Source organism: Limulus polyphemus, unplaced genomic scaffold (genome assembly GCF_000517525.1).
Source record: "Limulus polyphemus unplaced genomic scaffold, Limulus_polyphemus-2.1.2 Scaffold555, whole genome shotgun sequence".
Lineage (NCBI taxonomy): Eukaryota > Metazoa > Arthropoda > Merostomata > Xiphosura > Limulidae > Limulus > Limulus polyphemus.
In genome coordinates this window covers 341070-354123 of record NW_013666165.1, presented here as the reverse complement: position 1 = coordinate 354123, position 13054 = coordinate 341070, and the positions used below count along the sequence as shown (strand labels likewise).

General features: G+C 33.8%; 1 protein-coding gene across 2 annotated transcripts in view; it reads right to left on the bottom strand.

Moving 5' to 3' along the window:
* Positions 1–6996: 6996 nt before the first annotated feature.
* LOC106459078 overlaps positions 6997–13054 on the bottom strand; it is a 63137-nt gene continuing 57079 nt past the window's right edge. For both annotated transcript variants that reach the window (XM_022385490.1, XM_022385489.1), the window contains exon 9: positions 6997–7377. In XM_022385490.1, coding sequence (XP_022241198.1) covers positions 7181–7377 — 197 coding nt within the window. In that variant the 3' untranslated portion in view covers positions 6997–7180. The remainder of the gene's footprint in view (positions 7378–13054) is intronic.

Genomic DNA, 13054 nt, shown 5'->3' with positions numbered 1-13054 from the left:
CAATAAACCGGTGAACCTTCTTTCAAAAAGTATTGTATAAACTCTTTGTCAAGATTTCTGTACGAGTAAAATGGTGTCCCTGGAGAGAGTAAGTTCTTAGCCCGAAGTCAGGACCCCAAAATCTCTATAGAATCATTAGGAAGTCCCAAATCTCTCACCAAATCATTAAGTTCACCTTGTGTGGAAAGTTGTGGTTCACCAGACGTTTCAGGTCGAACACAATACCTATCATCATTTCTACTGACATCAGATTCAGAATCAGATGAAACTGTATCAAGAGTCTCCGGTGGAGTAGGTACAGGTACATCAGGTTCGTGAGCAGCATGCCTTATAACAGATTCAAGGTTCGGATAAGATATTTCCTCTTTATTTCGAGTGATGTAGCCTTGCACGTTACATGAGCAAAAATAGCAGTCATCTCCGTGGTTTATAGACTCACGCTAGACCAATGGAATTCCAAAAGGCAGACTTTTTTTTACCTTTAGTCTAATGTCTCAACTCTTCGACACAAAAGGTGCAAACTTTGTGTGGAGAACATGATTTGTCTTGGTCCCCAAGTTTTATTCCAAAATACGCGTAATACGTTTTTTTTTACGAATTCTGTAATGTTTGGCCTTTGTATCTTTACAACAAATTTACCACAAATATATCAGAATATATTTGGGTCATTTATACAACGTCTTGTTGCCATACCGACGAATAAAAAATGTTGAAAAGAAAAAATAATGTCAAAGTGCACGCACCAACAAATACTATCCACGTCATGCGGCCTGTTAACCGTTTATATTCTAGCGTTGTGTTTCCCGTGGGTTCTAGAACGATCGATAAGACTCTCACGTCTTGATAGCCAGTGGTTGTCAACATTTTAAGCATAATAAAATGTGACCCGATTTCAATGAAAATGATTCACTTATGTAATAATACATATGAAGTTTTTGAAAAATGGGTACGTGACTGAGAAAAATGGATATCATTTTCGGATTCATCGTATAGGAATTACTGTAGAACACGTAAAAAGTTCAAGATAATAAAAACTATCGCAGGCCTGTGTTATTGGAACCTATATGGATGGAGCTGGTTCATATATTTTAAGCCAGAGGTCTGGAGACTGCCTGAGGGTCCCAACAGAGACCAAAGAGCGAAACCCCAGAAGCCTGCTGGTTTTAACATTTAGGGAGGTAAATATTACCTCTCCTTGCACAAACTTGCATATTATTTAACTGCAAATGAAGTTTTAAATAGTGATAAAAAATGGAATACAAAATAGTACATTTCAACTATTCCTGACACTATCCAAGGCTTCTATAGTACATTCCAACTATTCCTGACATTGTCCAAGGCTTCTATAGTACATTTCAACTATTCCTGACATTGTCGACGGCTTCGACAGTACATTTCAACTATTCCTGACATTGTTTTTCTCTTTACTTTAAGAAATAGATATATAATGAAAACAATTTTGTTGCTTTTTAATTTTTTTTCACTGATTGTTAGTTTCTGTTGTTCCTTTCCATATAACATTGAATTAGAACTGGAAATATATTGCATGTGTGCACTTATAGAAAAACAAAACTCAACGATTCTTTTGTATGATATTTATCACATTCTTAGTCAACTAGAACCTTTTGAATATTGATATTTTCAAACTACTGCTAATGAAGAATTTAGGTTCAAACTCATGAGAAGGAAATGGTTAACATAACTCGAACCCTCCAATTTTCTCACTTCATAATTGTTCGTATACATGTCGTGAATGCCCCCCAGCGGCACAGCGGTATGTCTGCGGACTTACAACGCTAGAAACCGGGTTTCGATACCCGTGGTGGGCAGGGCACAAACAGCCCATTGTGTAGCTTTGTGCTTAACTTCAAACAAACATGTCGTGAAACATACCTCAAGTTAATAAACTTATAATTTCACGGAAAATAAACAAGGTGAATACCATAAATAAAAGGTATCCATGAATTATTCCTTCGCTTAAGATATTCTCAACATCGCAACGCGTGCATGTTTAGGATTAATAATCTTGTTTAGTTGCAGACATTAAATATGACAACCATTCAAACTTTGTCAGGGTAGGTTTGCATCAAATATAAATGGTCATGTTTATGGTGAGCAAACTTTGAGAGCTTGAAACATGTGGCTAAATTACGTGCAACTTCTACAGTTCGAGAATATTAACAGAAGTATTAATGCATTGAACATTAACAAAAACACACTTTAAGAAACGACTAATTAACTATCTTTCGAGTTCTGATCACGTACATTGATAATTTTGATTCTTTGCATAAATTAAAAGACAAAGTTTCTGCTAAACATTACTTCGTAGATTTTAAACATATAAGTAGATTTATTTCTAAAGACTGTAATTCGTTTTATATAACACACTTCTATGTGAAAAGACACTTATGAATTATCCATCCATTCCTTTCAGTTTATCCTTGTATTCGTTATTGATAGGTGTACAAAGTTGAATACATCCGGAAAAAGGAATCAATTTGGAATCTGAAGTTAAAGCATGTTTACAGTTTCAACTTAACTGGGAATCGTGACCCTTACTTATGTTTAAGCGACAGTGATGCTCAATTTCATGATATTTTAAAACAAGTTCTCAGAGAAATAGGCCAAAAGGAAAAAAAATCGCTAATAAAATCAGTGTACACAGTATAATATAGAAAGTATAAAATGTACCTTAGTTAGAAGAGGTATCTGCAGAAGTAGCACCCATATATATTCTGCTCATATTTTCAACTCTCGCAGGGTGCAAAAAAATTATTAAAGGCTGGTATTGGTGTTCCATTCCACAAACTTCATGTCTAAAATAACTATTCATGGTCTGTAGCAGGTTGTAAGAGGGTAGTTGTTACTGATGCAACACAATTATAAAAATTAATATTAAATTGAAAAAGGTTACATCTGGATATTTGAGGATGATAAGTGAAACTTTTCTTCTGAAGTTGACATTTAAAAAGGTTTACTACATCTGAACAATTGGAGTTGAAAAAGTGAAACTTATCCCCTGGACTTGGAATTTAAACAAGGTCATCTTTAAATGAGTCATCTGTGCAGTGTATTGAAAACTGGCTTTTAACGTTCAGAATTACCACTAAGCCGCTTGGGGGTTCTTTCAATGAGAATGGTGTATGCTAGGACAGGAAACCATTCACACCAGGGAGCCATGGTGGTAGAAGTGTAAGGAGTCAAAAATAAATGAGTAAAAATTATGAGAGTTAAAAAACAAGGAAAGACACGAGCTCCAGGTGTTACGGAGTCCGTAGCACACCAACTACAGCAACTCCTTTTCGGCGCGTTGCGCTGGTCACATCTATAGGCGTGTGGAGAGGTTCTCGAACATTCAGATCACGCAACAATACAAACTACACTAGCATTCACGCGTACACACACACATTGATGATTTCTACATTCGAGAATCCTCCACAACCCCAGAGAACAGGCGGGGGCTTCGCAATACATATCCAACAGTATAATCTATGTATATTTCTAAACATAAATTAAATTCAAACAAACATCGATATAGAAATAAATATATAATAATAAATCCGTCACACAGAAAATACAAAAGATACGAAACACTTGAATCTAGAAGATTGGAAGATCACAATTGTTACCAGAAAAAATCAACCTAATTGGGAGATGGGAGAGTTGGGTATGCTGAAAATCATAACATTCACTGTCAAATAATTCTACGTGTCCAGGAATTCAGATAAACCTAATGTTGCATCTAACGTGACTCAGATGAAGAAGTCAGAAGTGACATTCCAATACATGAGCAGGGTAGGACTGAGAATGATACGATATTAAGGCGTGGAGTCCACTAAGAAAATCAGATTATGTATGTATAGAAGGCTAATATTATATATTTGAAGTAATCCAGTTTAAAGTGAAGAAAAGCATAGGACTAATTTAGCAGAGTATGATTAGGTAGACAAAAGCTTTTAAAAAATACCTAAAATAGTAACAAGAAAAATCACAAGCGGTTTGCATAGTTTAGAGATCATAAGAGCAATCTATGTAAATAGTGAGACTATGACTGTCATTGTGACGGACACTTGGTGAAAAAGAAATCAACAGAGACGTCATGGAACAATACATTTAACTGAAACACAAACCCACTTAAGATTATGTTAAATAAAAAACAGGAGCTTTATGTAATTTTAAGTGAGAAAGGTATCGCATAAAAACTAGAAAACTACAAACGAAAGTCTATAATATTCACGTTCATAAAAACTCTGAATATGATGTTGACCATATCCAAATTAGTTATAACAAACATTCAAATAAAACAATATTTGATCCTTATAATGTACTGTTTTTTTTCAGTTGAGCGACGTCCATTCAAACATTTGGAAACTAGAGACAACAGTAGTCCAATATTATAAGTATTTGAGGCTTTTCTAGACCAAGCCTATTCAAGTATTTGAACATTCATTCTATGCTCGAAGTAAACTACTTCAAAGTTGATCCATCTTGAAGTTCACCTAGGTTTAAGCCTCCTTTTTTTTTCTTACCAGTGATAAGAGAAGTTGTCTAAAATCTACTTGATTCTTCTATAAGAAGCTTTTGTCAAGCTGTAGTTTTGTGATGTTTTCTAAAAAGTACTTATCGGTAAAAAACATCCTTTCAAAAGCTATTTCATTATGTGAGACGACACCAACGAGCTTTCAACTTTTTCCAGCAAAAAGATAAGCACATATCGTCAGATAAAATATTTCTAGACTTACTGAACTTCAACGTAAGTCAATTATTTCAAGAAATGCATTCAAAGCCATGATGGAATTTCTAAGAAACAAACTATGTACATATGTAAATGAAAGTGTAAAACTATGTAGTCTGTAACATTATAAAGTTAGATTAAGAGAACATACTTTTTTATAATACTTAGTCACTAAGCCTAGCCCTCCAGTAGCATGTCTGCGGACTAACAACGCTAGAAATCGGGTTTCGATACCCGTGGTGGGCAGAGCACAGATAGCCCATTGTGTAGCTTTGTGCATAAATTCAAACAAACAAACACTAAGTCTAAATAATTATTAAAAAAATTTGGCCAAAACTCTTAAAGTTAAGTGATCTGGTCAGTCTTGGCTCCCAATCCGCCCCTGTATATAGCAGTTCTAGAGTAGAATAACTCCATATAATATATTATCAACGAGATACTGAAATACTTTTCGACAGTTAAACATGTTAGCATGATTCTTTGTAATGCAGGTAATCATAAAGAATACCAAATAGATGTACTTAAGTTGAACTTTGACTTTAGATAATAACAGTATACAGTAGCTTATTCATACTTTGAAATATTTCAAGATAGCTCAACAAGTCATATATGAGATTATAAACAATACAACGATATTGTAAAACCTTATCATCCTTATTCTGTCAAAAGTCTTAACTTCATAGTTTAAAGTCTTTAATTTGTAGTCAAATAAAGACAATTGTAGCATTTGATTTTCTTTTACTTTAAAAATATTATTTGAACATGAAAGCATAATACAGTTGAACAAAACAACATAGGTCATATTTCGTTTTAATATAAAGTGAAAGCAAAATTGAATATATTTTGAAAATACATCTGTTTTTAACCTGCCTTGACAGACCTAGAAATGACATACTTTTATTGTCCTAGATGTCCTTTTTAATATCATTATTTTTGGGTATGTTGTATTTAAGAGTTCCTCAAAAAATGATTAATTAAATACAAGACCAGGCCTTAAGTGCAAAGCAAGAAAACTAAGTTAAAAGAAATCTCTCCAACTTAATTTGAATAACGTACTGTAAGTACTTTTATAATATTTGACATTAACTGATTGCAAAAATTTCTGTATTATAATATAGTGCTTTTAACACACAACATACGAATAGCAACACAAATGATATTTATTATGCTTTGACTTTTCTTACCAAGTACAGTGTGAAATATCATTAACAATAAACATGATATATATATATATATATATAGTTATTAAACATACATATTAAGAGTTTTTAGTCAAAAACATACATTACAAGAGTACAAAAATACGTGCTACCATGTCCTCCTACTATTGGATGGAATTTACTTTTGGTAACCAATCTTTAAGAATGTGAAATATTACGTGATTTATATTACAAAAATATTGAATGTCAATATAATTTAAAACAAAAATAAAGAATAGTGAAAATAACACAATGGTTAATTCCGACACTTAAATTATTACAATATAACCTGATAGTATTTTTAGTATTGAACCTTTTAGAAGAAAATCAGCAATTATAAAATACATTATTTTAAAAGATGTTTATAGCATCTACTCCCGAAATCTATTTTAACATTTAACAAAGTAATTAGAATTCAGATGTAGATAAAAAGACGAATTTATCTACACACGATATTTGAAAATCACAGCCTAACGAGTAAATTTTATGCATTTAGTAAAATATACTTCAAACGCTTAACACTAATAAGCCTAACTTAATGACTACTCTCTGCTCAGAAAAGAAAGATGAATGATTAGTATTATGTTTCACTAAAATGTAAGATAAAATTTGGGTTGAAAATACTGTTGCTTTTACTTAATGTAAAAATATATATATATATATAGAACCTTTTGTATGTTCAATACTTCTTTCTTTAATTGCGAGCTTTCAGCCTTCTTACCAGAGCCTTCACTGGGCAACAGTAAGATATTTTTATTATTAGTTTCATACCTTACATAAACATAATAAAACAAACAAATAAAGCTGATATCCATCAAATGTAAGTATATGATGATCCACTTAAAAGTTTAATTAACTCTGCATCCTGGTTTAAACATTAGTTTACATAATATCTTATACGTCACGTGAGAACGAACCTGTGTTTTATTCATTTATTGTGATTACACAACTACTAAAAAGCACGATAGCAGAACGCATTTAGGCAGCTAAATCTAAACAAACCATACGATCATGTGGGTGAGAGTTTGACCATATCCTTTTTTTCTCAATTTATATATATATATTCAATCTCTAAAATATTCCACTTCTACAGGTAACGATTTTTAGTACTTCAATTGTATCAATGCAGGTATGAAATGACAATTCCCCTATAAGTAAAATGTTTCAGGACGAATATTTTTCTGTAAATGATAAAAAACAGAAAAAACTGTTAGAAGAAGGATCAAGAAAGATGCTCGTGTTCGTTTCACACGTCGACCCGACTCGAATACGGTAGGACGGTCAAAAGTATGTTATTTTTCTTAGTCATCAAACTGTTCACTTCTGTTATGTCCTTCTCTTTTACACCAACGCCATCTATCTCTAAAATCTCATCTCCAATGTCAATCAACCCAGAAAGTAATTTCTGTGTTTCGTGATCTCTCATCCGGGACACAAAAACCCCTGAAAAAAAAAAGCCGATAGTTCAAATATTTTACGAGCTTGGAAGTCACTCAGCCTTATTTTTAACAATGAAGTATCTTTGTTATTACATATGTAATCTTAAACATAATTCTCATCTTCACTTCAAATACACTTTTTTATATTTTGAAATACAGTTATACCTAGACAAAAAAAAAGTAGCTTATAGTCAACAGCGATGTGCAGAGGACATTAAAAGGGCAGGACACTTTTCAAGCATCGTAAGGCAAGCTTTTTTCTTTTTTGCTGGGAAAGGAAGATGAAGAGTTTAGAGAGATCATGGGTTGCCTCTGGTACATAAAATAAAAAAGCAATAAGAAGCAAATAGATCCTCTTTTATTCCTATTCAACTTGCATTATATATACCTAAAACTAAACAGTGAATTCTTGCATATTAGCATTTAATAGCGTATCACGGTTATTGTTTTTCTTACTGTAAAAACTTACAAGTCCTTATATGTCATTCATTTTAAAGCTGAAATCTTTTCTTTTTCTTCTAATAACTCGTAGCAAGCATGATGTGGAATCAGGCGTACCTTACAGTTGTTGTTGACAATGTTTTACGACGAAGAAAAAGGGCACTTTTGGGGTATCAGGCAGGAGCTTGAGCCCACTCAGCTAATCCCCTATATTACTGATGAGCACGACTGTTCACAAAAAGACGTAAACATATCACATATTGAAGCTTTTTAATATGAGAGTAGTAGTTATTGGGCACCGACAACTACTGACAGTTTCTTGTGCAAGTCCTTTGACACTCATTAAATTTTGCCTACTTATGGTTAAGAGCGGAAAAAATATTTTTTATTGTAAATGTTAAACGCTTTATGTTATTAAAGGTGAAATCTCATGTAAAGCAATTCTAATGAACAAATTATTTGAAGAAAGAAGACAAACACCTAGAACAATTTTACCGGCTTAGATAAAAGCGCTGAAACGATATATTTGATCATTAATATTCTCTTCTTTCATTGGGGTTAGTTTGCTGTAAAATTCGTCTTGCAATGAACATTGAAAAGCTTTTTTGTTGTTGTTATTGTGCGTTCGTTGAATTTCACGCAAAGCTAATCGAAGGCTATCTGTGCTAGTCATCCTTAATTTGGAAGTGATAAACTAGCGGGAAAGCAACTAACATCACACACAACAAACAGTTATTGTTTACCAAGAAATAGTGGGATTAACTGTTACATTATAACGCCTCCACGGCTGAAAGAGCAAGCATCTTGGCGAGGAGTTTTGATCCTGCGACCCAAAGATTATGAGTTCAGCGCTCTAGCCACCAGGCCATGCCGAGCGCGAAATTAATTTCTATGTCAGCACTGTTATACTACGATGCAGACATACAACAAGAAGAAAATGTGCTATTTTCAAATGTCCTTGTTGCGAAACTTGAATTTTTCATATTCCTGGAAGCTACGTCTCTGATTAACTTGCTGAGTAGTCACGTTTGATTTAGTATTTTAATTTTCTGTCGTGATAAAATCAATCATTCATGAATGGTTTTCTTTGACTTTTGAACATGATTTGTCAAATGTTCCGTATACGGATGTAATTAAAATGTTCAGTGGTTTTGAGTTTCATACGGTAGTCTATTCATTTATTTTAAAGTGGCACATACAGTATTGATTTCAGGGGGTTAGGCTCCTACACATAATAGTAAGTGTACTGCAACGAGATACCTGGCGCGGATATCAAATAGCAGAATTCAAACTTTTCAAAAACTACTATCCAAGACAAATAACAGTGCAGGTTGGAGAATGAGAAGTGTCATTTTCGACGGAGAATGTCATCCTAACTTAACATACTACATAACCTTAATCAAAAACATCATTCTGTACGTAATCCCTGCAATCATGGGTGGATACAAGGGCAAAGGATACAACTGTATTGCCTGATCATAGGCCTATCTCCAGATTCCCGGAATTCACATGTAATCCTCTCGATATTTTGTGCTTTTGCTTACTTTTGGTTCGTTTAATTTGTCTCTGTGTCGAACTCCGTGTTTTTTCGCTACTCATCTTTTTATTTCATTTTTTGCATGCCGTAATACTTAATTTTCATGTTAATTCCTTGACTTGCTAGCAGACGACTCTGCATCACGAATGTGAAAAGATATGAAAATGGATAAATATTTGATAAGACTATTGTAGAGTAATTAGAGTGAAAATTATAGTGAAAATTGGATATCACTGGTGATGAGGATTGCAAATCAGTGAACAAGATGAAACAGAAATGGCCCAACAGTCGAATATACAGGGAAGTATTTTTTCAAACATCGCTACTAATTATCTAGTATTGTTACTGCTGGCTATTTCCGTAAGGAAGCGTTCCTTCAAATATCACTAATTATTTCCTGGTATTGTTAATACTGACTATTTCCATAAGGAAGTGTTCCTTCAAATATCACTAATTATTTTCTAGTATTGTTACTGTCGAATACTTACATAGGGAAGTGTTCTTTCAAATCTCACTAATTATTTGCTAGTATTGTTACTGCTGACTGTTTCGGTAAGGAAGTGTTCCTTCAAATATCACTAATTATTTGCTAGTATTGTTACTGCTGACTACTTACATAGGGAAGTGTTCTTTCAAATATCACAAATTATTTTCTAGTATTGTTACTGCTGATTACTTACGTAGGGAAGTGTTCTTTCAAATCTCACTAATTATTTGCTAGTATTGTTACTGCTGACTATTTCGGTAAGGAAGTGTTCCTTCAAATATCAATAATTATTTGCTAGTATTGTTACTGCTGACTACTTACGCAAGGAAGTATTTTATTATTATTGTTCATAGCACTGAAGGTTGAGAGCTATATGAAAAATAAAATACTATTCACTCCACGAATGTTTTTTTTTTTCATCCCTAGTCGAATTAACAAAAATGACAGGAAGAGTCAATTGACGTTCCTGTCTGTTTTACACGTTTAGTTTCATTTACACATGCGCTAGAGAAGGAAGAAATGTTTTGTAAGAATTATAATTTAAATGAGTAAGCTGCTAATTTTGCCTTTTCTACTTTTAACTTGTTTTTATTGTTTGTTTTTTGAATTTCGTGCAAAGCTACACGAGGGCTATCTGCTCTAGCCGTCCCTGATTTAGCAGTATAACACTACAGGGAAGGCAGCTAGTCATCACCACCCACCGCCAACTCTTGGGCTACTCTTTTACCAACGAATAGTGGGATTGACCGAAACATTATAACGCCACCACGGCTGAAAGGGTAAGCATGTTTGGTGGGACGGGGATTCGAACCCACGACCCTTAGATTGCGAGTCGAGCTCCCTAACCACCTGGCCATGCCGGGCCGACTTGTTTTTATAATGATGCCTAATACAACTCTACTGCCTCTCTTGCTTGTTAAATCATTATCACTTAAAGATTTTGACACAGCATGAAATCTCTGCATATACTTCAAATGTGGCATGGAAGTTATTAAGAGATACAACAGTTGCGTTATAAGTCCATAAACTTACCGCCAACTCACTGGAGAACAACAGTGGTGTCTATGTAACTACAACTTTTGTAATGCGAGCATATAAGTCTACTTGATATTGCCTGACCTTGTACAAGGCTTCTATAGTACATTTCAACTATTCCTGACACTATCCAAGGCTTCTATAGTACATTCCAACTATTCCTGACACTTATCCAAGGCTTCTATAGTACATTCCAACTATTCCTGACCTTGTCGAAGGCTTCGATAGTACATTTCAACTATTCATGACCTTGTACAAGGCTTCGATAGTACATTTCAACTATTCCTGACATTGTCCAAGGCTTCGATAGTACATTCCAACTATTCCTGACACTATCCAAGGCTTCTATAGTACATTCCAACTATTCCTGACATTGTCCAAGGCTTCTAAAACGTATAATCTGCAAACTTTTCATTATTACTCCAGCGCGACACCTATTTCATAATCCTGAGTAATCACTATCGTCTGGTATGTCCAGACGTACCTTTCATATACTATCTCTTATAAAATTTTGTCGTTTTGCTTTAGAAACTCCTATTGGTTAAAGTGGAATTCTGAAGCTGGTTAGCCACTTAGAAAACTTTTAAAAAAGCAACTAGCTAGTACAACATTTTATTAAGCTGCAAAGTAAAGAAGAAAAATACACCACACTGCGATTAAGATAGCAACAAAACATAAACCTTGTACTAAGACTTATTCAGACATATCAGAATCTTTAAAATATGTTGACTAAACTTTCCACAGAAGAGGTAGTGGTGATGTCTCCTTTTGTGCATCCTGGACTTGCAAGTATTTCCAGTAACAGGTGTTCTGTTTTTGCTATACAAAACTTTACATATGGTAGTGGATTCCACTGCTTCAGAGATGGTCCATTATTGGATACTATCTGTTCCACTGTCAGCAGTGATCTCAAAATGGAGCAAATAGTGTTCATCCTATCGAATTCTCTTTCATACTATCTTATAATATTGTTTCAGCTCCTGTTAGTCCCTTGTTAATATAACTTGGGGCTACTTTAGCGAGTTTTTAGCCAGGGTCAGAGCCTCTTGGGGGCTCACTCTCACTTTAACTACTGGTAAACTCCCAGCTTTCTTCGTCCAGTAGTAGAACTGATAGAGATTATGTTCCATTCTATTAGTAACAATGAAAAAAACAGATTTTATCATTTCAGTTTGATGCATCCAATAAGGTTTGTTATACGTCTAGCGACTGAACTTGTTGTTACAATTAATAGACAAATTTTAATATTGAGCAGTGTTTATAAGAGACTTAAAATCGTGACGTAAATATCTGTTTTGTTGATTAGTTTATATACTTTTTCATGGTCCTTAAAAGTGCTTTTGGTTATATAATCTATATTACATTGTGAAAATTGTTTTTGCATGTGACCTTGTCCATTTCAATACTCATAATCAAGCATGTTTTGTGAAAGTTCTACCGAAGAGAAAGTATATTCCAACTATTCCTGACCTTGTCGAAGGCTTCGATAGTACATTTCAACTATTGTTTTTTTGTTTCACTTTGTTAGAAAGGTGGTTTAACTACAGTTATTTGTGCCTCGTGTTATTAAACGTCTTAATTTACCCAGACTAAAAGTTATGGTATTTTTTCATGCTATTTATTGTTTGGTGATATGAAATAGCCTTTTGTGTTTTAAAAATATGTACACACTGAATAGCGCTTGTCATCAGATTATAATGGATTCTTAAAAAGAATTGATATAATAAATAATTTCAGAGCTGTAAAAGGAAAGTAAAGAAATTATTACATATATTTCTCGCTCGCTATAATCCAAGGTTTATCTATATAAATATAATAGTACTGTCTGTTATATGTCCATGTAAATACTTCGCAGGGTGGATCTTCACCACAATTGGTATGGAGGTTCATTAGGTCCATGCGGGGGTACATAGAAATTTTCAGTTTTGATTTTCACGTTTTTTTACCACTACTTCGCCCCCTTTTGATGGATCTTCGCCAAATTTGGCATGAAGGTTTGTTGGGTCCAAATGGAGATGTATGCAAACTTGCGGTTTCACATTTTGTGTTTTGCAAATTTTTACGGGCGCTTTTTACAATTACATATAACGAAGCAACTTTTCATGTCCTAAGATAACCTTTCATTAATCATGAATTTACATTACTTCCGTCCAGGGTACTGGTATTCCAGCTAGTTAAACA